At 36.4% G+C, this 10,701-nt stretch overlaps 2 protein-coding genes across 2 annotated transcripts; one reads left to right on the top strand and one right to left on the bottom strand.

Moving 5' to 3' along the window:
• The first annotated feature begins 628 nt into the window (after nucleotides 1-628).
• LOC110719850 (protein HOTHEAD-like) lies at nucleotides 629-4,410 on the top strand. The gene is made up of 4 exons (XM_021898834.1): nucleotides 629-1,526; nucleotides 2,390-2,700; nucleotides 3,049-3,434; nucleotides 3,573-4,410. The coding sequence occupies exons 1-4, from the start codon at nucleotides 1,036-1,038 to the stop codon at nucleotides 4,194-4,196; spliced, it is 1,812 nt and encodes a 603-aa protein (XP_021754526.1). The 5' UTR covers nucleotides 629-1,035; the 3' UTR covers nucleotides 4,197-4,410.
• Nucleotides 4,411-4,801: 391 nt separating this feature from the next.
• LOC110719849 (receptor-like serine/threonine-protein kinase ALE2) lies at nucleotides 4,802-10,701 on the bottom strand. Its single transcript, XM_021898833.1, has 10 exons — nucleotides 10,201-10,701; nucleotides 9,169-9,300; nucleotides 8,812-9,051; nucleotides 8,362-8,463; nucleotides 8,078-8,179; nucleotides 7,573-7,944; nucleotides 7,068-7,370; nucleotides 6,230-6,622; nucleotides 5,883-6,129; nucleotides 4,802-5,734 (listed from the first exon to the last, which is right to left on the bottom strand). The coding sequence occupies exons 1-10, from the start codon at nucleotides 10,307-10,309 to the stop codon at nucleotides 5,056-5,058; spliced, it is 2,679 nt and encodes an 892-aa protein (XP_021754525.1). The 5' UTR covers nucleotides 10,310-10,701; the 3' UTR covers nucleotides 4,802-5,055.

Below are 10,701 nucleotides of genomic sequence, written 5' to 3' on the forward strand. Positions count from 1 at the left end.
CGAATAGTATAAAGAATAAACTAATGGATTAAAATTTATACAAAAGTTAGAGCATTCATCACCTATATCGTGAAGCTAATCAAGAAGTTGATTTAATAACTAATGTTGATCATATTTATTAGTTAATTTAATGATGATAGTTTGTATACCCTGTAATTATATTAGTTTAATTTCTATTCCTATCTTAATGTTTAATCTTTTCCTTACCTTTTAAAAAGAATCAAAAGTATAATCAAAACTCTAATAAAATACACATCCGAATTACAAAAATAATATTTACATGACACTGCAACATATGATTTCGACATAATATACTTGCATTCTATTGATGATCATGTTTATCTCTTGATACAATCCTTTTCACTAATCTTTTGACACAATCTTTTTTAAGGTGGGAATGAATGACAACATAGTATAATCTTAATTAAGTATAATTATAATTAGCAAATGGCAAAGGACGTTTTGGCTTAGAGGTATCACATCTATATTACATTCTCTCAACATACAAAAACCTTCATTCACAATTAGCTTTTTAGATCACTTGAACTGATTAGTGGTCACGTGCCAAAGATACTTGTTCTTTTCTACTCATAAAATCAACAAAGTTACTAATTGTTGCACCAAATCTAGTACATTAACACTAATTAAACCTTAGCTAGCTTCTTCTTCCTCTAGGGTTGGCAGGGAACATATAATAACTTCTCTTATAAGTTACTAATAAATTCAAATTAAAAAAAAAAAAAAAAAAAAAGTTATTGGGCGTAGTAGGTAGTAGTGTTATTTTATTCTGACTATTACGGCTACTAATATATGAATTAATTAAATTATCTTAATCAAAAATCTAATTGAAAAATAAACATGCATCATGCATGCATCAGTCAATTTTAGTGTGTGTGTGTATAAATTGTGAATCGGACAAATGAGAAAGAGCCACATTTTGCCTAGCTAACTTGTCATTATAATTTCTTTGTTTAGACATCAAAATCATTATTATCTAAGCTAATTAACCCTCTCATTATATTTTTGCTTTAAGCTATGGCCTTATTATTATTACCTCCTCCTCATGCTTTCTTCAAACCCTTCTTTCTCCTATGTCTTTTACTGTCGATTAACTCATGGAAATCAATCGCAGAGAACGGCCCAAAGTACATGTACTATCCTTTCATCAAAGAGGCTAGTGCGTTTGCTACACCATCAACACCATATGGAGGCTCATACTCATCGTCTCCATACGGTGGGAAATCGAGTTATGATTACATTATAGTAGGGGGTGGCACGGCGGGGTGTCCCTTGGCGGCCACCTTGTCACAACACTATAATGTACTATTATTGGAAAGAGGAGGGGTGCCCTTTGACAAGTTTAATGTGAGCTTTATGGAGAATTTTCACATATCATTGGCTGATACTTCACCGAGCTCGGCCACCCAACAGTTTACATCTACGGATGGAGTTATGAATGCTAGGGCTAGAGTCCTTGGTGGTGGAACTTGCATCAATGCTGGATACTACTCTAGGGCTAGCCCAAGGTTTGTACGTAGTGGTTCTTTTATCGTTCATCTAGTGTTCCCTGATAGTCAGTTTCGTAGGTAATTAACTAATTATAAATAAACTCAAGTAATAAGTTTAATAATTATTCAACGTGTTTTCAGTATGGCTAACCACACCGTGTGCCACGCACCAAAATACTGACTGGATAACCTCTGACCGACCAAGTAACCCCTAACCGATCGAATAATCCCTGACCAAGTAACCTCGGTCACACAGTGTGGCTACATGAAATTTTGTGTAATTATATACACATATAGCATTTATATGATTTATAGTAAGATACATACGGGGTGCCCCTCCTATCACAGGAGGGGTGGGGATCGAACCCTGCTCACACCGGGGGGAGATGGAGGGACTAACCATGCTTTCACTCCTTGATCCTCACATAAAAGCTTTATTATATAAATACTCGTGAAATTTTATTTTTTTTAAACCCAAAAAATTTAACGAAATAAATAAACAGGTTTTTTAGAATTGAATAATAGTGTGTATTTTGGAAAAGCATATATTGTATAAATCTACCCTGAAATCCTACTATAGGATCTTTGGGGTGGGGATTCTGTTATACCTATCAAATCTAATGAATTTGACCTGTAAAGTTGGAATAGGATTGATATATGTGAGATGTGACAGTTTAGTAGGGTCAATTTTCTTACCTTAAAGAGAGAGTGAGGGATAGCTCAAGTGGTTAGAGCTTATCTCCCGATCTCAAGAGATCTTGGATTGATTCTCATCACCTGCCTTTATGGCTCTCTAAACACCAAAAAGTTTTCTTACCTTAAAATGTAGCTTTGACTAAAATATTGCTTGTATGTTGATTATTGAACGTTGTAATATGCAGCTTTGTGAAGAAGGCTGGATGGGATCCGGACCTAGTAAATGAAGCATACCCTTGGGTTGAGAACCAAATTGTGCATGCGCCAAAGCTTGCGCCATGGCAAGCGGCAGTGAAGGATGCTCTTCTAGAGGTTGGAGTGTCACCATTCAATGGATTCACCTTTGATCACAAGTACGGAACCAAGATTAGTGGCTCGATTTTCGACCAAGAAGGTCGCCGTCACTCCGCTGCTGAACTCTTGGCTTCAGCTGACCCTGAAAACCTCGACCTCTACATCCATGCTACCGTCCATAAGATCAAATTTGATACTAACGGTACGTACCTCCTACAAAACTCTACCCAAAATTATTGACATTTAATTTTGTATGGAGTAATAAAAAAAGGTATACGCCGTAATTAAGGTTGGACAATTAACCTTACAAATTACAAAAGGACATCAAAAAAAAGTTATGGAACGAAATATAATAATAAACATTGCGCAAGTATTTTCTTATGCTGGCATTAAAAAGTTGACTCTTGTCCCTATTTACATTGCTTATTTATATGGTATCTGTTTTTTGGTTGCGGAACAAAGCTAGCGAAGAAAATTAGTTAAAGTTTTATGACTGATAAATTAAGTATCAACTTTTATCATTAGTTTCCATATAATTGAAAAAATATAGGAGAAAAGCCGAGGGCGGTAGGGGTGATCTTCAAGGATGAAAATGGAGAACAACATGAAGCATACCTATCAGAAAGAGAAGGAAGTGAGATAATATTATCAAGTGGGGCAATTGGGAGCCCTCAATTGCTTCTTCTAAGTGGTATTGGACCCAAGGAGGATCTCATTAACAAGAAAATTTCTGTTGTACTTGACAACCAGTTTGTAGGAAGAGATGTGCAAGACAATCCTCTCAACACCATATTCGTCCCTTTTAAGAAGCATTTGCAACAGTCTTTGCTTCAAACTGCCGGGATAACCAAGTTCGGTGTGTATTTCGAAGCTAGTAATGGGTTCGGTCAGGCCAGTAATAGCATCAAGAGACACAATGGTCTTGTCTCTGCTGAGGTTTGTGTTCATTTTCACCTCCTCTGATGTGCTTCCTATATTACCCATTTTATACCAAGAGACTCCTAAGTTTCTCGGTTTTGGTTGAGATTCAAGCTAATGTTGAATCCATAAACATTTATTTTTTCACCTGGACAGATTGGACAGCTCTCAACAATTTCTCCAGAGGAGAGAACAGAAGAGGCAATCCAAGCCTACAGAGATGTGAAACAAGACTTACCCTTTGAGGCCTTCATGGGCGGGTTTATCCTAGGAAAGGTAGCAAAACCCATCTCCACAGGTGTTCTGAAGCTTAACACCACAAACATCGACGATAATCCTACAGTCACCTACAATTACTTCAGCCACCCACAGGATTTGAGAAAATGTGTTAAAAGCATACAAATGATAGAGAAGATAGTCAAATCCAAACGCCTCGCTAAATACATAAACAATGACAATCTAACCATGGAGAAGTTGCTGAATATGAGTGTTCAGGCTAATGTTAACCTCATCCCTAAGCACACCAATGACATTCAGTCCTTACAGCAGTTCTGTAAAGACACTGTGGTCACCATGTGGCATTACCATGGAGGCTGCCACATGGGCAAGGTGGTAGGACCTGATTATCGAGTTCTTGGGGTTGATAGCCTTCGCGTAATTGATGGGTCCACCTTCAATGAATCCCCAGGAACCAATCCTCAAGCAACTGTGATGATGATGGGAAGGTACATGGGAGTGAAGATCCTGACGGAAAGACTTGGCGAAGGAGCTAATGTATAGAATTGTGTCAATAAGTACTAAAATTGACCTCTGGATACACTTTGAGTGAAAGATCTCCAGCAGTCCTGTATTTCTTGTTTTAAATTATTTTTTTTCTTTTTCATAATTTCCCTCATATATCATATAGAGATTTCTTTAGTCCTGAGTCCTTTATAATATATCTCTACTTTGCATCAACTCTTTCTTTAGTTTCTAAGTATACGTACTGGCTAGTATTTTACTAGTTCTTCTCATTTCTAAATTGCAATTAGGGGGATAATTTAGAGTGAAAATAAGCTCTAACTTTACATGGAAAGGAGAACAAAATTAGGATATGAAAATGAAAAACAGATTTCTTCTAAACACATATATCTAGAGAGAAGGTGATAGTTACAGTAACTAGTTTGGTATTGAAACCAAACGCTCAATTTAGAAGCAAAGATACATAGATCACAGTAATTCCTCATCAAAGAAAATATAATCTCACTAAAATGAACTTATTGATTTGGAAACTGAAATACTGAAGAACTTGTGTAAAAATTCATACCTCAAATCACAGCAACCTGAGAGAGCCACAGCATGCATAAGTCCCATTCCGTTGAGCTAGAATTCTATAACACCAAGGCTTTAACGGATGGTGATCAAAAGATTAATCAACAATATTTTCACACAGTCTACGACAGTATGACTCCAGGGTATTAATATCCAAGCATCTGCCCTTGCTCAGAACACTGCAGAAATTACTATTTAAATCCTTTTCCGTCTTATAAGTTCAAGGCAGGTTCTAAAAACTTCAGATTGTCACTTCTAGATAAACAAAACTTCTCATCTTATATGTATTGACAGTAGCTAAATTGATGACTAACTTAGTTTTCTTTATTCACTGCGATCCTGGCCAGAGATGTTCCTTCATGCTCCCTCTTGAAAGTCGGCCAAACCTCTGCCAGAATGATTTTTTCTTTCCTGATCCCAGAGGCCCAGAACTGCAATGCCTTCCTGAATATTGAAATTCACTGTCTGCAAATTCTGCTGAAACACTTGCCAAATCCACTGCCGATGATGGCAGCTTAGCATCACAACTTGATTCATACCCAAGGGGAGTATAATGAGTCCCAAGGAAAATTTGGAAGTCGGCTGGGATTTGACCACCTTTAATATCTTCACCCACTGAAACCTTTGCCTGGTTGGAATCACTCCCTGGTTCTTCCTCATTAGCATCGTTGATCTCACTACAAACAAGTTTTAAGGCCTGAACAACTTCTCCCATGAAGGGACGGCGGGATACCTCTGGCTGTACACACATAGATGCAATTGCTGCTACTTTGGAGAAACTGTCAAATGGAGCACTCGGCTTTAGGTTGGGGTCCATTACAATTTCCAATCCATCCTTGCTGGTGAGAAGTGGGAGTGCCCATCCTACTAGATTTTCTTGACCTGGTGGGTTTGAAAAGTCTACTGGTTTTCTTCCAGTTAACAGCTCCAGTAGAACTACACCATAGCTGTAAACATCGCTTTTGACAAGAAGATGCCCAGTCATTGCATATTCAGGAGCCAAGTAACTGGAAAATAAAACAAGTTAGACTATTAGGAATAAAATGATTTGAGTTTGCAACAAGTTTTTATCAGAATTTTAAAATTAGTCTTCTGTAAGTTAAGAATGGAGAAGAATCATATCAATAAATAAAACCATTAGAGAGAGTATTATACCCAAATGTCCCAATTACATGAGTTGAGATGGGTTGGTTTCCCTCGTTCAATGCATTTCTGGCTAATCCAAAGTCAGAAACTTTTGGCGTGAAATCTTGTTCTAACAAGATGTTACTGGCCTTAAAGTCACGATGTATGACACAAGGGTTTGAATCTTCGTGTAGGTAGGACAAACCTCGAGCGGCCCCAAGGGCAATTTTCATGCGGGTTGCCCAATCAAGTGGAGCAACAACTTCCTTGGCAACTCCTGGGATAAACATAATCATTTTTGACATAAATATTTATAAAATTATCTCAACTTAACACTAAATAGAATTAGATGTCCAAAAGGAAAACTTGGCTTTTACCATGCAAGTGGTATTCAACACTTCCATTTGGAACCAGCTCATAGACGAGGCACCGAATATGATCCTCTGTGCATATGCCTAGCAATTTAACAAGATTCTTATGGTGCAAACGGCTTAGCATCTCAACTTCAGATAAAAATTCATGTATTCCATGGCGTTTATCCCTCTTCAGGACTTTAACAGCCACTTGTTCTCCATCATCAAAGATGCCTCTGTACACTACCCCAAATCCACCTTCTCCAAGGATCCTCGAACAGTCAAATCCATCAGTGGCGATTTCAATATCATGAAGACTAAAGATTTTGGCAGACCCTGTGAAGTTTAGCATCCCAGAGCCAAAAGACAATGAACTACAAAGAGATTTGCTACCTACCGCCAAAGACCTAGCAGCTCCTGTTTCATCAGATCCAAAAACTGTATAATCAGCCATATACAAGTACAAAAACAATTTCCTGCCAAATGACTAAAAGTTGAATTCAGCATATATCATAATGAATTCTGAACAAATTTCACTCGATTTTCCAAAACAACATATGGTTTTTTTTTTTTTTTTTTTTTTGTTGTATTTCTAGTTAAGCACCTCAGGAGACCCAAGGTTTCTACACAAAGCAGAAAAAATGAGAGGATATCTACGAAGGCAGGCCAAAGGATAGCCAACAAAATGACACGAAAAAAATATAAAATAAGTTTCTATAAATCCCATCACAATTATCTTTGGAATTAAATTAAAATAGCGATATGACTATGAATAACTAATAACAGTACAAACTGAATTGGGGAGATAAATATTTAGCGAGCTTCAACATATTATACAGAAATTCATTATTATTTCTGGTACCTGATGGCTTTGTAAAGGAAGACACCTCAGTCATTAGAGCTTCTTCAGGATGAGGAACAGAACATCTACGTCTGGCTATCAATATCCATGCAATACCAGCACATGTAAAAAAAACTGTTATTGCAGATACTATTATCACAGCTCGCATGCTTCCATCACGACCACCAGTAGTTTGTGTTCTTGGTATATCAACTCCCCGAGGCTTTGATGAACTCCCACCATTGCCCTTAAAATTAGCAGGAAAGGGATGATCATCTATAGCAGCAAGATTTGAAGAAAGAGAAGGTGGGGAAGGTGGAAGACCTGCAGAGGGAGCAAAGAATAACACAAGTGAGACATTATACAGATTACTCTATTAATTTATGGAATAAATTTATCTTACAATAGTTCTATTAAATATTATTACTTTAGTCATTAAGGAAATTGAGCAGCTGTTAATTTGTACCATCAACAACGAGAATATAAGATAAAGAGGTCAGTAAATATCCCCAAGATGATGTCTAACCTGGATAGTGAACATCTAGCACATCATAAGCACCAAAGAAGTTGGGATTTACATGAATTTGTTTGTGCCAAAACTTCTTATACAGTGAAAATGCAACTGCATGTTTGAATTTTCCATCTAAAGGAACCAAGTTCACAAGAACAGTAGTTTTTTCTAGCTGCTGGCTTGCAGCATTTGCTCCCATGATGCGAACTTGACTCTGATTAAATGAAAGGCTTGATGAAATGTCTGCAGCCAGCTTAGAGACCAAAGGAAAAAATCTGTAGAGAGCAATATTGAGTCGCAATCTGACTTGCATTGGCCACACACAACCACAGGGAGATCCAGATGGTGTGTACGTCATTGGTTCCACACAAGTTATCGATGAACAATCTACAAATTCGATGAAGATAATCACCATTGAGATGGTAATATTCTACTTAGACAAGCACAAAATCAAATAGAGCCAGAAAGCTTAATAAATAGAAATAAATTTTTTTTTTTTTAAAAAAAAACATGTGATTACCTTGATTAGGAGGTGGAGATGGTAATACAAATGTCGAAGATGGAGGAGGAAACATATTTACCGAAGAACTCAAAGGAGAGATTGAGGGTGGCTGAAAAGGCCCTAGTCAACACAATGAAACAACATCAGTAATGTCGCTCTGTTAGCACATTACTGCTTAATTCATAATATAAATGTTTGATCAACATACCGAAAAATCTATAAATTTGGCAATTGTAGTTATTGATTACTACCAAGAAAGTACAAAAGAAGGAAATTGTAAATTAACTTATACTTCTACTAACTTTTCCAATCTATTGATGATGGTGCAGGCATAGGTGACTTCTGGCTTGAGGTTGAAGAGTAGGGAGACTGAGATGGAGTGATCTCGTGAGCAGGGTGCATAGCTGCCATAAGAATGCCAATAAGACATAAGAATTTATTGGTAGTAAACATATACAATGCAAGCACCTATATGCCAATTTAAGCAATCAGACAAGCAGCTGATTACATAAGCTCTGAGTTCGTGCCTTTAATATTTGAATGTGCACGTAAAGATTGTAAACGATTCAAGCCTAATCACCATGAGCGTTTATCACAACTAATTGTATACTTGTTGAGTGAAATTATTAATTCCATTGGTCATGAATAGTGATCTTTCACACTTGTGAAGATAATTTGCGAAGTATTGAATAAAAATTGCTACAATGTATGTAAAAAAGCCATAGCCGTTCAGCACATCTAAAGAAACATACATTGATAACCGTGTGGCAGAGGAGAAAGCAGGTTCGATGGTCCTGCAGTTGATTTTTCATCATGGTTCTTTGCATGATGATGATGATGATGATGATGATGTCCATGACGATGCTCAGAATATGAATTTTCATGGGAAGAACCCAAAGAATTGATTTGTTCCCTTGGGACATGTCGAAAAGGAGATTCAAAAGGTGGAGGGGAGGCAAATGTAGGACTATTAGAACCATGCAGGGTAGGAACTGTGACAAGAAATAACATTATGGTTAACTCCACAAAGTGGACAGGCAATAAACTCATGCCTAAATCAACACTCACAAAAGTCACAATTGTGAGCAGAAGTATATTTTTTTGAATACCTTTGCTAAAAGAATGACTCCTATGAGAAAAATAATTGAATGTGCTTTTATGAGGTGCTGCAACCGGATGTCCATATCTGGCGCTGCTGAAGCCAGGCGTAGCTGCTGGAGATACAGCATGGTCTCTTGCATCTAAAGCCAAAATAAGTTATTTAACATTTGTTACCAGAAACACTACGCGTAAACAGCATTTTTCAAATAAACTACTGAGCCTAGAAATGAAGAAGAGAATAATTAATTCAACTCATGGTACATTATTCGCCTTCTATTATGCTACGGAATTCTATTAAGTATTAATTAACTACTCATACACTTAAAATAATACAGCCCATACCAAACGACAAATATCTGCCACAGCAAACGTGCACATGGATATGATATTAGATTCCAAAGTCATTACTGAAACCTGAAGTACAGACACACTGTATTCTAAATTAATTGCAGTGGACCATAAAATTAAAAAAGATTACACTCAATAAATCTAGACTCAATAATTAATTGCCAAGCAAATTAACAATGCTTTACAGACTTCTACAGTTACTCATTACCAAATTAGTATTGTAGTACACATTTGACTGTCTATCATAAATTCATAATAATGGATAATTCTACATTTCTACACATAATCAAGAAGAACTTGAAGAAATCAGCTCAACTTGACATCATTTTCTTGCCAAAAACCTATTAAACTGATTGAATTTCTGAATTTCACCGACAGTTGCAGTCAAATTCGAGTGTTCAATGATTTTACACATGAATCCTAATGATAAACCACATGAATCTAGTACACCAAGTGTTACTAATCATGGATCACTCACTGACATTGATTTCGAAAACTGAGACAGAAAGATTGCACATTTTGTCAATGAACAATAATGAATTTCCAACAACATAACAACAGAAGTAAGCACATTGATCCAAATCAACATAACTTCACAATTTAAGCACATAAGACATAACAATGTAGACATGAATAATCAAAATCATACATAGAACATAAATTAACACAGAAATACAGTAAAACCCCATTACCTGCAGATCCAAGAACTGGGAAAGAACACACAATAACAACTATTCTGAGCACCAACAAATTCATCATCTCCCACCTTAAAACCTTGATTAAAGAACTCAATTTTCTCATCTCATGCTTAAACCCAGTATTGAAACTAGTAAAATTTCAGGAAAAAGAAGTGTAAATTGAATCAAAAATCTGAAAATTAACATGGGGCATAATTATTTTCTTCCAAAAACTTAAATTTTCAAGAAAAAAAAAATGAAGAAAAGTAATGAAAATGCTGTTTAGTGGGAGCACAAAAAATGGGTTTAGGTGGAAAGCACTAGTCAACAACTAAAATGCTTGATTTGATAATAAATCTTTGAAATTTTACCCAAAAACATTGAAAATGTAGCAAAAGTAAGTATAGTAGAAATTTAGGAGTTGATCAAACAATCCCAAAATATAGTAACCAGAAAGTTAAGTGACACTTAAAGAGTGATCATTGGAGAGAGAGAGAAAATCTTGACCATGAGTAT

This window comes from Chenopodium quinoa, unplaced genomic scaffold, assembly GCF_001683475.1.
Source record: "Chenopodium quinoa cultivar QQ74 unplaced genomic scaffold, ASM168347v1, whole genome shotgun sequence".
NCBI lineage: Eukaryota > Viridiplantae > Streptophyta > Magnoliopsida > Caryophyllales > Amaranthaceae > Chenopodium > Chenopodium quinoa.

What these genes read in the sequence shown, in the direction of transcription:
- LOC110719850 (XM_021898834.1), top strand. Translation starts at nt 1,036, where the DNA reads ATGGCCTTATTATTATTACCTCCTCCTCATGCTTTCTTCAAACCCTTC. An exon ending in TACTCTAGGGCTAGCCCAAG is followed by an intron (nt 1,527 to 2,389) that starts GTTTGTACGTAG and finishes TGTAATATGCAG; the next exon opens with CTTTGTGAAGAAGGCTGGAT. An exon ending in ATGGTCTTGTCTCTGCTGAG is followed by an intron (nt 3,435 to 3,572) that starts GTTTGTGTTCAT and finishes TCACCTGGACAG; the next exon opens with ATTGGACAGCTCTCAACAAT.
- LOC110719849 (XM_021898833.1), bottom strand. Translation starts at nt 10,309, where the DNA reads ATGAGAAAATTGAGTTCTTTAATCAAGGTTTTAAGGTGGGAGATGATG. An exon ending in CCCAGTTCTTGGATCTGCAG is followed by an intron (nt 9,301 to 10,200) that starts GTAATGGGGTTT and finishes TTTTGGCTTTAG; the next exon opens with ATGCAAGAGACCATGCTGTA. An exon ending in ATCTCCACCTCCTAATCAAG is followed by an intron (nt 7,945 to 8,077) that starts GTAATCACATGT and finishes TCGAATTTGTAG; the next exon opens with ATTGTTCATCGATAACTTGT.